At 40.7% G+C, this 19440-nt stretch overlaps 1 protein-coding gene across 1 annotated transcript; it reads left to right on the top strand.

Annotated features, from left to right (window-relative positions):
* The first annotated feature begins 6962 nt into the window (after positions 1–6962).
* On the top strand, positions 6963–14531 carry LOC146970621 (uncharacterized). Its single transcript, XM_085805935.1, has 9 exons — positions 6963–6989; positions 8312–8985; positions 9548–9593; positions 10057–10148; positions 10330–10440; positions 10591–10694; positions 10984–11156; positions 11931–12108; positions 13834–14531. Exons 1-9 carry the CDS (start codon positions 6963–6965, stop codon positions 14529–14531), a joined length of 2103 nt encoding a protein of 700 aa, XP_085662061.1.
* Positions 14532–19440: the final 4909 nt, after the last annotated feature.

The following is a 19440-nucleotide window of genomic DNA, read 5'->3' as shown; positions in this document are numbered from 1 at the left end:
GTCAGACCATCACCATTCCACAAGATGTGGTGGACAGAAGAACAGCTGGCATCCAGTGTTGGGTCTGCTCATCCCTTAAAGGATCTTGTTTCCTTTCAGGAGAGCATGGCACTTAAGCTGGCTCCAAATTTGTCAAGAGGGATCCTGGAGCCTAACCATTTTCAGAAAATGAAGGTTAGTTCTGCCATGCATGCAGCTGCACCTACCAGCCACTAGGAACAGCCACCACCACCATCAGCTGCTCGTGGTGGCAGCCAACACCACCAGCCAAGGCCGGAGATGCACCAGGTGATCAGCCAAATTCCACCCAAAACATTATTTATGTTAGGTATGTCAGAGGAGCAGGTAAATAAATTATATTTATATTTGCAGGTCGAGGAAGAAGGGGAGCAGGACTCTTGTTTAACATAATCCATTGATGTTCATTACAGTAACTTGCACTGTCCCTTCAACTGAATTGAATTGAACTGAACTGACTAGAAACCTCGGGCCGGAGAACCTGGGACCTGTGAGACACACACACACAAGTACACACATTTTTATTAACAAGCAGGCAGATGAGGCCAAGCAACACACCACCATTAAAGGAGTACTGGATGCTGAGTTACCAAACGCTTTCAATTGTTTTGTTTTTTCCCTTTTTGAAAGTTGTGATTTTACTCAGAATATCTCTGCATTGAAGAATTCTCTTGTACCCCTGACTGATTTTGTTATATGCAAAGATCAGGTTACAGCTCTGTTGAAGAAAAAACCAACATACGGAAGGCTGCTGGCCCAGATGCTGTCTGTGGGCGCACACTGAGGTACTGTGCCAACCAGCTCAGTGAAGTTTTCTCTACACTCTTTCAGATGTGTGTCAATCACTGTCAGCTTCCTTCAATTTGGAAAAGCTCAACAATAATTCCAGTCCCCAAAACAAAAAATCCTGAGCAACTAACTGAGTTTAGGCCTGTTGCTCTTACATCACTTATTATGAAAATCTTTGAGAAAATCATGAAAGATGAGATTGTGTAACACTTATGAGGGATTTCACAATACCAGGACTTGTGGATTAGTGTATCAGTTAGGTTCGACTACTGGAGTACCGTGGAATGAGAGAATGAGACTCAGGAGGCAGGGCTCCAGACTAACTTATTGCATTAGTTGCACTGGTGCGCCTAACTTTTATTTTTAGGTGCACCAGCACAAAATTTAGGTGCACCCAAATCTTTGTGTCCCACTAAATGCACGCCGCTATGGCGTCACTTTGGGTTGTGAGTAGGGATGCAAATGATCAATTAGGCCTAATTCATTAATCATTAGTTGGTTGACCGCCAATCGATTAATGGTTAATTGATAATCGGCGATTTTCCTGAGAACCTAAATAGCTGAACATTGCTTATACAGGGCTCTACACTAATATTTGTTAGTTCCTACTTTAGGGGCACTATGAAAAATGTTTAAATAATATGTTTTTTAACCCTTAAATAATGTTGAGGGTCCAATGTGACACATTTTTACATTTGAGAACAGTAAAACACCCTAGACATTTTTCCTTTGGCTTTAAGCTGACTTCTAATGTGACCCAGTATGGGTCATACATGGAAATATTTCAACTTTTCTAAATCAACAGACACAAGCAATAAGTTGTTCTAGGCCTATTCACAATATTTGATATAGGTGACTTGGTCTTTCCTGCCACTACACTATTATGATATTAACTCTGATATGAATTACATAACTACTTCAATCACAGAAGTATTGATTTGTTGAACACCTGCTGCAAACATTAAAGCAGAAGTAAGCAATCCGGTCGTTTTAGAATAGAATAGAGAATAGAAAATACTTTATTCATCCCTAGCAGGGAAATTCAAGTTAGTCCAGTAGCTCACACAACAATGACACAAAAAAGATGAACACAAAAAACATTTTAACAAGTGTTATATAAAACGATTGCAGCAGGAACAAATGATCTCTTAAATCTTTCAGTTCTGCAGGTCAGGGAGATGAGCCTTTTACTGCGGCTGCTCCTCTGACCTGAGAGGGTTTTGTGTAGAGGGTGTTGGGGGTCACCCAGGATGGTCTTCAACTTACACTCCATCCTCCACTTAACCACAGCCTCTACCAGCTCCGCTCCCTCCCCCATCACAGAGCTACATTTTTTGATGAGCCTGTCTAGTCTGTTCCTGTCCCTGACCTTGATGTTGTTACCCCAGCAGACAATAGCAAAGAATGTAACACTTGCAATGACAGACTGATAAAACATACGCAGCATTACATTACAGACATCGAAAGATAATAAGAAGAGCCTGCTTTGTGTCTTTTTGTACACATCATTTGTGTGTACGGACCAGTCCCGCCTGTCATCAAGGTGTACTCAACTAACCGAGCAGCTGGGGCGGTGCGTGGCGCAGTGGTTAAAGCGGCCGCCCTATGTAGAGGCTACAGTCCTCAACGCAGGCGTCCCCGGTTCGAGTCCCGCGTCGGGCAGACCTTTCCTGCATGTCATTCCCCCTCTCTCTGCCTCACCGTTTCCTGTCTATCTGAGGCCTTGTCCATACGAGCCCAGGTATTTTTGAAACCGTCGCGTCCACACCAGTGGTGTAATAAAAACACTCCGTACACACGCAACCGTGGAATCCGCTACCAAGTGACGCAATGCACGTGTGGAAGGCTGTTTTAACCAATCAAAATACAGTGGAAACCGCTTGGATCAAAAGGCTTGGGGCGGAATCATTTCTATACAAATGCTGTTTAAATAATTCGTTATCAAGAAATCCGCTTATAGTGTTCATTTTTGGTCATTTTATGGATGTAAACATGCGCAAAAACCATTTCAAAACTACATGTTATTATAGCTTTATTTCACAGACTCCAAGTCCAACAATTAAATATTAATTAATTTAATAAAAATGTGTAGCCTATTTATTTTATTTTCGGCGATGTCCCTTTGACGTGCACTGCTGCAGCAGCCTGCACATGTTGCTGCGCTGTGTTGTTGTGCTGTGTGCATCACCTGGCTGCTGAGCCACATGACTGTCGGTGCGGCGCAACTCTTTATAGTCAGGTGCAAATATGACTTGACCCCAAAAAAATTCTAACAAAAGGTTTCTCAGTTGTTTTTTATAGTATTAGATGTCCTTAATAACATACTAAAAGTTTACCAAAATTTGGCCACTAGAAAGGTGTTATTTTCAAGATGGCGTCCAAGATGGATAGGAAGCCTGAGGAGACACCACAGGTGAATAGGGTGAAATTTTTAACTAACAGATATCACCATGAAACTTCCCAAGTTTATCACTTACATTAAGACAAATATTTTTTGTATTACAAGTTTTGTCAAATTGTATGTTTAAATATGTAAATGAGGCATTATCTCATTAAATATGCGCTAATTTGCATATCCGAAATCTGAACAATGGATAAAAGCCACTTTCAAAATTCTTGTTTTATTTTGTTGACATACTAGAGTCAGAAGTTTTTACAGGGGGGATTTTGGATATCTCTCTTTATCATTCTGTAAATGAGAAAATACTGTCACCAGCCCTAAAAATTCAAGTTGGTCGTGTTTTTAGGAGTAAAATGTTGTATAAATCAGGCTATGAATGATATATCAACAATCCCCTCTGTAAAAACCTTCAGAATATAGAAAGGGATCAAACTGGAAGGTTTGGTGTCTGTAAGTGCTGCTGAAGTGGAGATTTCGGGCTCTTATTCAACATTTTACTCCTAAAAACACGACGATATTTGAATTTTTAGGGCAGCTAGTATTTTCTCATTTACAGAGTGATAAAGAGAGATATCTAAAATCCCCTCTGTAAAAACTTCTGACTCTAGTATGTCAACAAAATAAAACAAGAATTTTGAAAGTGGCTTTTATCCATTGTTCAGATTTCGGATATGCAAATTAGCGCATATTTAATGAGATATTGCCTCATTTACATATTTAAACATACAATTTGACAAAACTTGTAATACAAAAAATATTTGTCTCAATGTAAGTGATAAACTTGGGAAGTTTCATGGTGATATCTGTTAGTTAAAAATTTTACCCTATTCACCTGTGGTGTCTCCTCAGGCTTCCTATCCATCTTGGACGCCATCTTGAAAATAACACCTTTCTAGTGGCCAAATTTTGGTAAACTTTTAGTATGTTATTAAGGACATCTAATACTATCAAAAACAGCGTTAGGTGTTTTTTTTTTCATATATGCACCTGCCTATTATCACTGGCTGTTGTGTTGTCTGTCAAAACATGTATGAATGAAACATCATATCCACTTTATATCAACCGCGGACGTCACGTACATTTTCGGCTTTTGGCTCGTTCCTCATCTCCGCATAGGCTCTTTTTTATCACTACATGACAGCAGTGACCCCCCCCCCCCCTCCCGTCGTAGCCTACCCGGTCTGACAGTGACATAGGCTATTGCCTGTTCATTCATGAAAATCATCCCGAAAAGCTCTCAATCAAACAAGGTGGGGAATAAGAAACTGTGGCGCTACTGTAGTAGTTCTGTCATTTTAAATACACACCGGCAGCGGCCCAGCTGATCTGTAGCGTCACTTGTTACTGTAAATGATGCTGTGTGGAAAACCAGCTGTGGTTTGTGATTGAGGGTGAGTTTGGAGCTGACAATAGGATCGTCCTGACGACCGTTTCCTTATATTTTTCTCATCGAAAAACTATACAAATAGCATTTAGATGATGTAAAAAAAAATAAATTTAAAAAAAGTGATAAAAATCCACTTTGTCACCTCCATTTTTGCGAGCTCACCTGCAAACAGCTGCAAACAACCTCTGCGGGCTGGCAGTGTTTACATCAGTACGTGTGCAGCTATGACGTAAACGAGTAAAACAATCACGGTTGCAGTGTCCACACGCACCCGGTGAAACCAACCCCGGCCCAAAACCCCACCCTGGACTCCGGTTTCAAAAAACCACAGTTTCAGGGTTCCAAAAGCGCGGTTGCATGTGGACAGGACATACAACCGGGAACATATGTTCACGGTTTCAAAAATACCCGGGCTCGTGTGGACTAGGCCTCACTGTGCTATCAAATAAAGCCAAAAAATATACTAAAAAAAAACAAAACAAAAAAACTAACCGAAGAGCTGCTCGATTAAGTGACTGAAACGGTTGTGAAAGCTCCAGGTATGAGAGCACATCAGTTGGGACAGATCTTTCTAGGAAAGGTATCGAGGATCTGCAGAGTGAAAATGCTGCTCTAAAACGTCACAACAAAGAACTGGAGAGGAAAATAAAAGCCCACATAAGTGAAATACTGGGCGAGTCTACCACTAAATAATATATCAAAATAACTATAAAGACAAAACGATATATTCATCGAAAATGGACCTATTAATGTGTGGGTAACGTAGATTCATCTGACACTGTGAACACAGCCATGGAGTAGATCGATGCCTTTTCAGACCAACACCCTTACATGTAGCACACAGTCTAACACTGAACCTGACAACTCTTTTGCATACACATGTTTTTGAGCCATCTCCCGCTGCTTTAGCATGAGTTGAGTGCAGATTTCATGTAGGACATGTTGCCTGTAAAATACATGTCATTTGGCCTGTGTTTGAATCCAATACCGCTCAGGAAAAGCTATGCACTGAATGTGGCACTGTTTTGTTGTCCAGACAACAAAATAGGCTGCTGTTAACTTGCACATTGCCATTTATCCCTGTACCTGGACAAGGTACATACATGTACCTGGACAAGATACATACATGTACGTACTTATTGCCAGAGTTGAATATTTTGATGGGCACTTTATTTCCAAAACTGATGGAGGGCAACACAGGCAGTGGACAGTGCCATCAGGGCATCCAAGGTGTGGTGAGTATTGAGGATCTACGAGGAGGCCAATATCCTTGACAGCTAGTTCATGATGATTTACACCCTCTAATGTTAAAGGATAATTAGCGTTTTTTTTGTTTGTTTGTTTTTTTTTTTTTTTTTTTTACAATTTGGACCGTATAACGTCCAGATTGTAAAAAACTAATTGTAAAAAATGGTATGACGTTTCACAAATATTCACAATATCCCCTCTAAAAAAAAAAACACATGAGTATAATTTATAGATTTTAAGATGCTGACTCATGCTGGCTTTGAGCTAACTTGGACAATATTTTGTGTAATGAGCCTTTTATAGATATTTGTCATTGGTGAAAACTAAATACGTTTGATAGAGAAAAAAAAAGACAAATATTCTAGTTGTCCATTATAGTTGGTAACATGGTCAACATCAGGGCCGGCCCCTGGCATAAACACTCTATGCAGTTGTTTAGGGCCTCAGCCGTCAGGTGGGGCCACATGATCAGAAAGGTACTGGGGTTCAATTCAAGTCATTTTAACACTGAGGTCGGCGCGCACGTTTACGCGACGGTCTTGATATGTTTTTGTTTATATTTCGGTTGAGCGAGCGATAAAACACACACACGCGCAAATTATCTTATATCACACGCGCAGAGTTAACTGCCGCGCGCACCTTTTTAGTCCTTGCCCGCACAAATTCAACAACCGAGAACGTACAGGGAGATGCGAGCGAGTAAAAATACACAGCAAGAGCTTAAAAATGCATCGTGATGTGTATATTAAACTCTACGGCACGCGCACAAGGAGTTGCTTTGCGCGCGCTGGGTTGTTGCAGCTCTCTCCCTCTCTCCCTCTGTGCGCTCTGCTCGCTCGAGTCACAGACTTTTGACAGTTTGGGGGCGGGACCAAGGGGCCAGCCTGGCCCTCTTATGATTGGTCACAACGGCAAACAGAAACACACCCCCACGTGGGTGCCTTTTCTGTTTTTTGCTGATGACAGCTTCCGCCACAGACAGGAAGTTGTGTGTCAGCGGCAAGTTGGAAGCCTGGTTGGAAGCAGAAGAAGAAGACGAAGATAAATTAAAATTAAAATTAAAACAATTAAAAAAGAAGAAGAAGAGGAAGAGGAGGAAGACACAAGACGGTAGCTACAATGGCGGTGACTCCTGAAGATTTGCATGTAAGTAGCCTAATAACGTTATTAATGGCATTGTTTAAAAACCGAGCAATTTACTTAACATTGATCTCCGATAACATAACAACAGCAAGGGATTAAGGGATGCTGTAATATCTGTAAAATAGACTGTTGCTATGAATAACAGACCTTTTTTTTAAATTGTCACCTATTTAAAACGCCAGCATATTTATGTATAAACCATTTTATAAGTAGGCCTAATCATAAAAAGAGTTATCGTAGTTCAGATGATTTTTTTTTTTAATCCAATGTTAGCGGGCTATGTTTTATATAGTATAAATACTGCATGAATGGTGTCAGTGATGATGGTCTAGTGGTTAAGCATCCTGTCAGTCATTCAGTTTTACATCATTGGACGCCGGTTCGTATCCCGGCCCAGACACCCTTGCTGCTCAAAGTCCTTAAGTAAGTTTATTGTTTAATGTTGCTACAATATAGTATGGTAATGATATAAGAGATGTGTTTTGAGTTGTAGCAACATTAAACAATAAACTTACTTGAGGACTTTGACCATTCATGGTGGCTGATCGTCTGTCTCCCGTTCAGTATCCTTGGGAAAGCGCCCCCTGGCTTTGACCCCCGGGTGTCATGCACCAATGTTATCATTATCATCATGGCGTATTTTTCATTATACCATTTTAATCACGTATGTTTACCCATCACCTCTTGTTAAACGTTTCAATAAGAGAATCCGCTGGGTACATAGATTAAAACATGTTTTTTAAAAAGTGTTGTTTTTTAAAGCTCTGAAGCTGTATTTAGGAATACGTTTTTCATGCAGGAACAAATACCCTCTAGATTTGATAGACAAACACTGTAGTCAAAATTTGTTTCTTAGAAAATTAAAACTAGTGGACATATGAATTTTAGATAATAACAGATTGAGTAAAAAAATACACTTTTATTAATTTGATTACTGTAAACATTTAGCAAGAAATATTTAAATGAATACATGTAACCAAGTTTCCTCTGGGTCTCCTGCATGTTCAGGTGAAAAATAAATTATTTGTGGAGTGGTCAGTATACATATACAGAATCCCTAATTCATTTTTCGAGAAAATCCCTGTTGTGAATTTTGTTTGTGTTTACATGGAATGGCCCTATAGGCAATGATTTCCTAACTTTTTCATGGCAAAGTCCCTTCTTTTTTTGTGATCATAAATATGTCTTATATTAATAGCATTTACTTGTTTTTTATATGAATTTTTTCTTTTCATCTGTCTTTGTTGTGTATGAAACGTTTTATGCAAACAAAGGTTCTAATTTTTCAATACAATCTTAATAAGTCCTGTTTTCCATGTCAACAGGGCACTCTCAGACGGGAGATGATCTCCAGGCTCATCACCAAATTGGGGTCAGCTCTTTCAAGAGCACCTCTGGACCTCGATTTCCTTCAATTCACATGTCGGCAAGAGCTGTATCTCTGGGAAGCACTGTCAAGACATGTAAATGTCCCCCCAGAAATTTCACAGGCCTTACAGGAAATCCTGAGGCTAGTAATGGACAGCATTGAAAATGCTGATCTTACCCGCAACACTGTTCAGACTGTAGCTGGGGAGATGGGTCGGCCCAGGTACATCATAGAAGAAGACAAACTGATGGAGCTGTTGGAGATAAATCTCTCTGTGAAGTGCATTGCTCAGTTACTTGGTGTTTCAGCCAGCACAGTCAATCGGCGGATGAGGGAATCTGGCCTCTCCGCTAGACAGAATTACAGCAACGTAACTGACGAGGAGCTAGATGATGCAGTCCAACAAATAAAAACCGAAATGCCAACAGCAGGGTATCGTATGGTTAAAGGGAGGCTGAAGTCAGTTGGAATGCATGTGCAGTGGAGGAGAGTGACTGCATCAATGCACCGAGTCGACTCACTTGGAATTCTTTCCAGACTGACGAGACTCGGCTGCATTGTGCGCAGAACCTACTCTGTGAGGGGGCCCCTTTCACTGTGGCATGTGGACACCAACCACAAACTGATCAGGTCAGTACTGTTGAAAAGATTGTTTCAGAAAATGTTTAAAGGGGACATATTATGCAAAACTCACTTTTTCATTGCTTTAGTATGTGTATTTGCGTATCCAGAGTGCCTCCTCACCCCTTAAACATAAGTTTTGACAACTACGTGAACATTTTGTAAATTGCCATAGTCAGAAAATGTGTTTCTAAACAAGCCGTTTTAATTTTCACCCGGCTTATTACATCACAAGCCGGGTGATGTGAATATTCAAGCCCTCGCTCCCATGGTTACCTCAGCTACCAGAGCGAAGATTCTAAACCGACCGTTTAGAGCAGGGCTGTGAAACTGGTGGGTAGAGAACCAGCTGTGCTCAATTTTTTGGTTTTTCTGACCAAAGCATGTTACTAACATTACTCTTAGACATCAAGGTACCATGTCAAGAAGCAGAAATGAGCATAATATGTCCCCTTTAATATAATTATGCAGACACTGATAGCAGTCAAAGCACCAGTACATTGCCATAACATTTCCACAATAAAAATCCAGGTTAAAAGTAGTAATGTAGTGCTTTATTATGTTCCAACAGATACAACATTGTACTTTTTGGTGCAGTGGATGGCTACTCCAGAAAGGTAACATTTTATTTTTCATTTGACTGGGTCTTTTCATGAGTTGGCATTCACTGTGTAAGCAAAGTTGCCATAGGGTGTAAATCTAATAATTCCATATTGTATACAGATGGTTAACAAATGAAACAAAACACTGGAATTCTTAAGGAGGTTTAACAGCCAGGTTTTGTTGTAAAATGCATACTGTTTCCATCTGTTGACAAGGGAGAAAAATCTATTGCACAAGGGTATTATCTCAGTCCAAAGCTGTGTTCATCTTGTTTGATGATTAGGATAAACAAATGTATGATGCATTATTTGGTTTTTCTGTTTTTGATTTAACAATAAAAGTGAAAAACCAGTTGTTCTCTGGTTTTGGTTTACCTTATATTTCAACTACTGCTCACTACTACTCAACTATTTTATGTGTAAAATACATAAAAATATTATATATACATGTATGAAAACTGTTTTTATCATAACACAGGTGATGTGCTTGAATGCTGCAACAAATAACCGGGCATCCACAGCATTTTCTGCTTTCAAAACAGCCTGTGACATGCATGGCATACCCTCAAGGTAAGTGTTTTTGTTTTAAGCTGCAATGTACAGACACATTTGTAGTATTGTCAGAAAGAACTTCAGCATAGACTCTGGGATTTTAATGTTAAAGGTTTAATAACGTACTTTCTTATACTCTGCCACTCCTTGTGTTATCAGATTGTAACAGTCTTTGGTCATCTGTGTGTGTGCACTACAGGGTAAGAGGTGATCAGGGAGTGGAGAATGTGGAAATTGCCAGGTACATGTTTACCGTTCGTGGTACGGATCGTGGGAGCTTCATGTCAGGAAAAAGCGTCCACAATCAAAGGTCTTTTTAAATTTTGCACGCCAATACAAAAGCTAATAAATAATCTATAGTCTAGTCTATTGTGTGTAAATTTACAACATTTTGACATGTTATCAAATCCTTGAATTTTCTATTATGAGGTTGAAAGAATATTAATTTCCATATCCGTAGGATTGAGCGCTTGTGGCGTGATGTCAGGACGTGTGTGACTTCAAACTATTACCAGCAACTCCACAGCCTAGAGACTGATCATCTTCTTGATGTGTCCTCCAGAGGTACCGGTCATATAACTTCGGGCGAAAACAAAGATGGCACTAGTCGTTTTAGGAGTGGTCAATTTCAACAGGATTAGATTGGTTAACAAATGTCAGGGCTACTGTAATGGAATAATGGCTCATCGCAGATCATTTCTCATTTGAATTTACAAAATGGTTTAAAATTTCAGGAAAAGACATCATGGATGTATTTACAGAAGGCAACTTTATATGTAATGTAATACTTGTATGGTGTGTTATGGTGTGCACTTGTAAACATAGTGACTTACTACTACCCTGTCCTCTACAGAAGATCTTTTTGCAGTCCACATGACCTTCCTTCCGAAACTGAGGGCAGACCTGGAGGCTTTTGTGGAAGCCTGGAACAACCACCCACTCAGAAGTGAAGGGAATAAAACTCCTGAACAGATTTGGCACGCAGGAATGATGCTTCGACCAGTTGACCAGCCGGAGAATCTTGAGGTTACTTTTTTCCTTTTCAAATGACCTATTGCAACAAATGGAATACAGTTAGGTTTGTCGCTGAAGGCTCCACTCCGGAACCTCCCTGGATTGACAAGCGCATGCTATGTCACTCCAGAGAGTGCAATAACCCCCGGAGTGGAATGAAAGCACTGAGAAGATAATGGAGCCATTGAAGACTCTGAGACACTGAGAGGGTGGAAGCTGGGGTGGAGGAGGCAGGCTTTGACAGTGGCAGCTGTGTGCAGCGGTGTAGAAGGGGAGATCAGTGTGACAGCCTAGATTTAAATAGGCCGCCTATGGCTGGAGAATGAATGTGATTGGATAAAGACTAATGGGCTGGCTGTCAGCTGAGTACAGCTGGGGCTTGAGACTTCCGTGTCCTGCATGAATTTGCGCAAAGATTAATTTAATGTAGCATTGAAATGCTCCACTAGACAGTGATGTAATGTAATGAAGTACATTTACTTAAGCACTGCACTATTTCTTGTGCTTTTAATACTTAATACATTTATTACCAGAAAATTACTTTTGAGAGTTAGGTACATTTAATATCAGATAATTTAAGACTTTTACTCAAGTACTACTTATTTACTATAGTACTATTCAAATCTGAACATCTGATCATATCAGTTCATTGCATAGTTTTAAAAACCCCATTAATTATCTTCAGATAATATTTAAAGCCATAACTTTTGGGAAAACTGATTACATGAGATCCTGTAAATATGGAATGATGAAGTGGTGTGTTACTCTGTCTTGTCCAACTTTCAGGACATTCAAGAGCCGGACATCGACTGGGATGTAGCGGCTGATTACGGAGAAGATGTGGATGGTGTGCTCGTGGTCCCTGAATTTGATTGTCTATTGAACGAGCAGCAGCTAGCAGAGGTTCAGATGCTGATTGATGAAAATGAAGGCCACACTGACAGGAGAAATCTTTACCTCCTATGTCGGGAGTATGTATTTACTGCTTTGTCAAACACAGACTGAAATGGGACTGCTAGTATGCCAACAAAAGCAGCTCAACTATACACAGATTTGATAGAAAACACTGGATTTTTATTTATTGTTTGGAACTGTTTAACATCAAAAGCCCCTTTAGAAATCTGAGTGTATTGGGGATATATAGTAATGGGCAAACTGTTTGAGGTTGTTACTGTTACATGTTAGTTAGTCCTGCTTTCTGACTTCATCATGGTTGTAGGCGCACAAGCAACTTTGCAGCCAGCAAACCAAATGTTGGCAAAACAAAAAAATCAACAACAATTACCCCAACAAGTGTTCAGAATGTTGATAAGCTGCTACTGTACATAGTTTATAGTTAACAAATGACAACTCAATTTTCACAAGTCAACCATGAGAGAACATTTCTATTGTAATCTATTCTAAAACTACTGGTGCAAGTAGAAACAACTTCAGGCAGATAGGGGGCCTTGGAATGCTAGCTTAGTGCCTGCTGAACCCAAAACCAAAATGGATTGCCGTAGTTAAGTGTTTTTCAAAATCGTGGTAGGTTCCTAAGTGTCGTGTAGGGAATGTAAGGCCAGCTGCACACGCATTAAGGGGCCGTGTCCACCAGACGCGTTTTCAGCGCTCTGAGCGCCCGTGACCAACGGCTGTGTCCACCAAACGCGCTTTAGGAGCGCGCTCTCTCTCTCTTAGAATGTTACTGTCACTAGGTTACAAAACGAGTCGTCTCTCATCCGAGCCGCCTAAACGCTACAACGTTTCTCTAACTCAGTTTGCATACAATGGACAGAAAGAAATTAATGACCGCATTAGTGGCAGCTTTAGACACGGACGCCGAGGTCCCTCCAAAACGCATGTGGATGCATACAATCAACCGTGCAAGAAAACAGCTGGGCGAATATCACCGGTTGGTGCAGGAGCTGCGCTTTGACGGTGCGCGTTTCAAGGCATATTTCAGACTCAGCAAGGTCCAGTTTGAAGTTGTGCTGGAAAAAATCGGACCCTCCATCGCCAAAATGCAGACCAACTATAGGGAGACCATCACCCCTGCTGAGCGTCTCTGCATTTGTTTACGGTGAGTTGTCACAATTTAATAATGTAATAATGTAAACAACTGCCTTGAGCTACACAGCGGCCCGCTCCACGGTCTTGCTGCTTTTTTTTTTTTTTTTTTGAGGGAATAGAATAACTAGTAGGACGAAAGCAACCTCTGTAACTAATTAGGCTACTTTTGAAATAATGTGATTACCGTGATTCGTTTAAAAAGTTGTGTAATTTAATTAGGACACTTTTTCAACGTTATTTGCACAACACTGAATATATAACAGACATTACATCAAATAATAACAACTAAATATGGTCCAGGATGTCTAGCATTTTACAGATGATTTTATCCAAGCTACTCTGAATGATGTTGATGTAGGCTGCCTGTAGTCATTACAGTCTCACCATTTCAGTTTTTGATGTTATGTGGACTAATCCATATTTATATTTGACAGGTATCTTTCAACAGGAGACTCCTTCAGGACAATTGCCTTCAGCTACCGTGTGGGATTTTGTACTGTGGCCAGAATTGTGCGGAGTGTGTGTGAGGCAATCTGGAGCTGTTTAAGGGAGGAGTACATGCCTGTTCCTGGAGTTCAAGCCTGGAAAAAAATTGCATCCGATTATGAAAAGATGTGGTCATTCCCAAACTGCATTGGAGCAATAGACGGCAAACACGTAGTTATCCAGGCCCCTCCCTCCAGTGGCAGCCAGTACTGGAACTACAAAGGCAGTTTCTCTATTGTACTCCTGGCAGTAGTGGACGCCCACTATCGATTTATTGCAGTGGATGTGGGTGCCTATGGCAGGAGCAGTGATGGGGGCATCCTAGCTACTTCTGCCTTTGGGAAGGCTCTGCGACATGGACACCTTGGCCTGCCAGACGACAAGGCATTACCGCAGGCAGACCATTTAGGACCCCTGCCACATGCTTTTGTCGCAGATGAGGCCTTTCCTCTTCGCCGCAACATTATGAGGCCCTACCCTGGACAGCATCTGCCAGCTGAGAAGAGAGTCTTCAATCTGCGGCTATCCCATGCTAGGCGTATGGTGGAGTGCACTTTCGGAATCCTAGCAACCCAGTGGAGGCTGTACAGGAGGGTGCTTGGGGTGTCGCCACAGGTAGCAGAGGAAGTAGTGAAGGCCACATGCATCCTCCACAATTTTCTGCGGTGGGATGTTGAATGCAATGACGTCCCCCACACACCAACTCCATCAGATCCCCAGGGTGCAGTCCAGGATATCCCCAGAGTCGGCAGCAACAACACATCGAGGGAGGCAGCTGCCATTAGAGAGAAATACACGATGTACTTCTCCTCTCCTAATGGCAGAGTACCGTGGCAGGATAAAGTGTTGTAAAAAGAAGCCTACAGTTGATAGCCTACAACAGAACAACACAGGCTTCTTCTACATTCAAAAAGTATTTATTAATCAAAAATAACTATCCTACAATATAATTCTATGCCAATAAATAATAATTTAAATGTCTTTGATTGGTCTGATTGTGTGTGTGTGTGTTTACAAGAGTGTTTTAATTGTCAGTTTCGAATTCAAGTTGGAAGAGAATTTCTTGTATTTTCAAACGGGCTTGAGCTTTTTTTCGATTACTCAGCCTTCTCAATGATGGTGTGAGGGACAGCAGAAAGTGCTCATCCTCATCAGCTTCTCTGTGATTGTTTAGTGTATCAATTATGGTTTGTTGATAGGCAGTAAGTTTAGGACTGGGTGGCACTTGTCTCCCTCTCTTGGGGGCTGGTGGGGGTGCTGGTGGTTCAGTGTCTGGGGGGGGCAGTGTGTCATCCTCTTCTTCACTCTCAATCTGTGGAAACAAAACACACATTGTAAACAAAATGTTTTTTGTTGTTGTTGTTGTTGTTGTTGTTGTTGTTGGGGTTCTTTTTTGGTAACACTTTATTTTAAGGGGTCCTTGTTCCTGTGTATCTACCTAATTAATTACAGTGCAATTACCTATGTAACCGTATGTAATAACATGTACTTACATTGTAAATACATAGTGTATTTTGATGTACTTACAGGTCCTTGTTACACTTGTAATAAGAAATGCCAAAGTGGCCTCTCTCTTGGCACAAGCCTTTCTTATTACAAGTGTAACAAGGACCTGTAAGTACACCAAAATACACTATGTATTTACAATGTAAGTACATGTTATTACATACGGTTACATAGGTAATTACACTGTAATTAATTAGGTAGATACACAGGAACAAGGACCCCTTAAAATAAAGTGTTACCTTTTTTTTCTAACATTTTTCCAGTCAAATAACCTGACTTTTTAATTTCCAATTCTGGCACCTAGGCCAACAATGTAAACTGAGAGTTAAAAAGAAAAAAGAAAAAAGACATAGGCTAAAAAGAATAACAAGAACACACACAAATAATAATTTTAATAATATATATATTACATTATAATAATATAATAATAACTGACCTCTGCCTGACTCTGAGGAGAGATCATTGGCCTTAAGAGAGACATCACCTCCTCTGACACCTCAGGCTCAGACTCCATAAAAGATGACGCTCCTGGCTGACTGTAGTTACTGCTAGTAGGCCTTTCTTTTAAATGCGGCTCAAGAAAGCTAAGTACTGTCAGGTATTTCCACTTTTTTTTATATTCTTTAGCGGACCCGCTCTTCTTCTCCAGCTCACTGCGCCTCTCTTTTGCATATCTGTCTCTGAGATACTTCCACTTCTTTCTGCACTCTTGTTCTGCACAGATTTACAAGAAAAGGTAAACCTAAACTGATCGACAGTATATTAAAAACACAGTTGATTACACTACCGACTGCATAGAACGTTGGTCACTATGTAACGGAGACTACCGGCAGCAGCGTATACGTTATACAGAGGTAGATAAACAACAACAAAATAAAAATACCTTCTATTCCGACAGATGTGGCCACATTCCTCCATGCCTTCGCCTTCGCCGTCTGATCATGGTATTGTTTCATGGACAGATTATAAATGACCGGGTTGTCAGCGACGGCCAAAATAATCCGCTCCATCTCGTCCGCTGCCATCTCTCCGGTTGTGTTGCTAGGTAACGAGCGCGGCGCTGTTCTAAAAGTTGAACAGATTTCAACTCCGAGCGCTCTGAGCGCTGCGGCAAAAAAAGAAAGAGCTCAGAGCGCTTTTTCCGCGGAGGGCGCTGAGCGCTGTGAGCGCCCAACTCAATAGGGTTTGAATGTAAAGTAGACGCCCAGAGCGCTAAAAACGCGTCTGGTGGACACGGCCCCTAACAATGGGGTAACAAAGGCTATGTTCCCCATAGTGGGAGTTGCAGTCATGGTCAAAGTTAACCACTATCTTGAATGCCTCCCTTTCGGATTCAATCAGTGGAATGTGTGCATGACCCGTGACCACTGGAAGAAGCTCCGGACTGATAGATGCTTCTCCCTGCCAGTTGTTCCGGGCACATCTGGCAGGTGATTTCTTTGACCTGAAGGGCTTCCCTCTTCTTGGTTGTCTGCTTTGCTCTCCTTTTCTTGGTTGTCTGCTTTGCTCTCCTTTTCTTTGTTGTCTGGTTTGCTCTCCTCTTCTTGGTTGTCTGCTTCTTCTTATAGAGACAAATACAAATAAGTCATTTCCGGGGCGGTGCGTGGCGCAGTGGGTAGAGCGGCCGCCCCATGTAGAGGCTACAGTCCTCGCCACAGGCGTCCCCGGTTCGAATCCCGCGTCGGGCAGACCTTTCCTGCGTGTCATTCCCCCTCTCTCTGCCTCCCCATTTCCTGTCTATCTCTACTGTCATCACTATCAAATAAAGGCAAAAAGCTGAAAAATATACTTTAAAAAAATAAAATAAATAAGTCATTTCCAACATTTCAGTTGGCACAATGCCTTTAATCATAAAAACGGCAGGGTTACCAAGCTATGAGATAGTCCTAAGTGTGCACATTGCATATAGAGTTTGACAGAATACACTTGTATAAACCTAAAACTAGGGGGAAAGCTATAAAAATACAAACTGAATAAAATAGGTTTTAAAAAAGTGCATATACGGTTATTGAAAAGAGTGATAGACAAAAGTTATCCAAAAAATGATTTTATGCAATGTGAATTCTTCAATGTGAAGAAATGTAACTTTGTAATCTTTTGCAATACTAACAAGTCTTACCCTAAAGATCAAGCTAAATTATACATTAATGGAATAGAAATGACCCAAGTCAAAACTACCAAATTCCTCGGAATATTAGTTGATGAAAGACTTGATTGGACAAATCACATAGACCTTGTTTGCAAGAGATTAACAAAGATGATGGGCATCCTAAGAAAAGTGTGCCCATTTATACATCCTTCTGCTCATTTAACGTTATATTATAGTTTTTTTATTTCCTTATTTGAACTACTGTAACATGGTCTGGGCAGCTACATCTCCTACACATCTCAAGAAATTATGTACTATTCAGAAGAGATTCATAAGATTCATCTCACATTCAAATAGATATGCTCCATCAGCACCACTATTCACTAAGTATTCTCTTCTACCAATTCACAAATTGAATAACTATCAGATTTGTTTGTTTGTTCACAAGTTTATTTACAGGAATCAAGATCTCCCTGTCACTTTTCAAAATTTCTTTACCTTCACTCATAATGTACATTCTCACCGCACTAGACACAGTAATAATCTAACTTTATATTTACCCTTTACCCGCACATCACACCATCAGTTTAATATGACTTACAGAGGTCCTATGTTTTGGAATGGACTACCTTCTTCATTAAGATCCATTTCTTCTTATTCACTTTTTAAAAAGCAGTTAAAAATACATGTCAACTTCTCTTGAATTTCCCACTCTTTCCTCTCTCTCTTTCTCTCTCTTCATATCCCACATCCTTACTCTGTCCTTTTATGAGTTTAATTAATTATTTTTTTGTATATTATCTCTATTGTCTTTATTTGTTACCGAATGTTGAGATCCGCTCGTGTGGATCTCCCCCGGGTCGGGAGGCAAGACACAAAGTGGAGGAGGCGAAGGTTGAATCAAATAAGTATTTAATCGCAGTCTGCAGAGAGCGGAGATCATACAGCACACAAAGACAGTGTTACCAGGAAGAGCTGAGCATGATCTGATCTGTGTATGTTTCTGTTCAGTCTGACACACTGTGGGTTTGGTCCCTCCCAGCGTGCAAGGCCTGTACTACTGTGATTGGTCTATGTGAGCTCTGACGTGTGCTGATGTGCAGGCCTATGGTCACATGATCTATGTGTAGTGAAATTCTGTGTGTAACTATCTTAAGGTCATGGTGACTCTCAGTTCTGCTCTTTCTGATACATTCTGTTATGCACATGTCATTTTGTAACATAGCTATTATTATTCACAATCCCCCTTTTGATCTCTGAACAGAGATCACACAAACGAATAGAAAAACATCTCAAACAACCTCAAAACCAACACCACATATAAGGCACTCTGTGAAACTGAGCTGCAAGCAAAAAATCAACACTCATTCACTTTATTATTCCATTCAGATATATCACAGACCCCTTGGTAGAGCTGCACATGCTATCTGTGAGGGTGGCTAGCACCAACATAATTATCATGAACGAAATAAGGCAGTGCGGCTACATGTACGTCTAATTACTTTGGCACAATAGCAAAAAACAGTGTGGAAGACTTGAGTGAGGAGTCACACGTCCTTCTCAAACGTGAAACATGGAAAGGTCAGTATATGCAGTTTGATGGGTGCGTTCACACGAGTTATCATTGGAGATGCTGCGTTTGTGGGGAAAGGAAACATTGTGTCCCCCTTTTTGAGTGGAGTGCAGTGATGTAGACCATTCGCATAAGGCAAATATCAGCGTAACTGTGGCTAATGAGAAAATACTGAGTCTCAACAGAGGTTTATATTTCCCATACAGTAACATTGTGGCAAGCTTTTAATACTTTCTGTGATCTGAGAATCTCTACAAGATCTCTGGTGGGTTTACCCCAGAGACAGCTTCAAACCTGCTGTTCAACACAATAAAGTGTATCACACAACTCTTTAGCAATATGCCTAGAACTTTTAAAACATAGTAAGGTAAAATATGACAAGAAGATAAAATGTACCCATCAAGATGTAATGCTATAGGTATTATAATGTAGTTGTTCCTGTGGTGTACAGGTGGTGGAGACCCCAAGCAAAAACCAACATTACCACAAACCAACAGATGATGAAGAAGGTGAGCGGCATGTTCTCCTGGGCGCCTCGACGATCCTGGTTGGTGGTTTGGCACACCACTTGTTGGAGAGGAACGCTATTTCAC

Source organism: Trachurus japonicus, chromosome 17 (assembly GCF_045865225.1).
Source record: "Trachurus japonicus isolate A0001 chromosome 17, Traja_1.0".
In the NCBI taxonomy this organism is placed as follows: domain Eukaryota; kingdom Metazoa; phylum Chordata; class Actinopteri; order Carangiformes; family Carangidae; genus Trachurus; species Trachurus japonicus.
This window is presented reverse-complemented; position numbering and strand designations above follow the sequence as displayed.

Excerpts from the sequence above, each read along its gene's own strand:
- LOC146970621 (XM_085805935.1), top strand. The coding sequence starts at position 6,963 with ATGGCGGTGACTCCTGAAGATTTGCAT. Across the intron at positions 9,594-10,056 it reads TGGATGGCTACTCCAGAAAG|GTGATGTGCTTGAATGCTGC; the intron begins GTAACATTTTAT and ends ATCATAACACAG. Across the intron at positions 10,695-10,983 it reads TCTTGATGTGTCCTCCAGAG|AAGATCTTTTTGCAGTCCAC; the intron begins GTACCGGTCATA and ends TGTCCTCTACAG.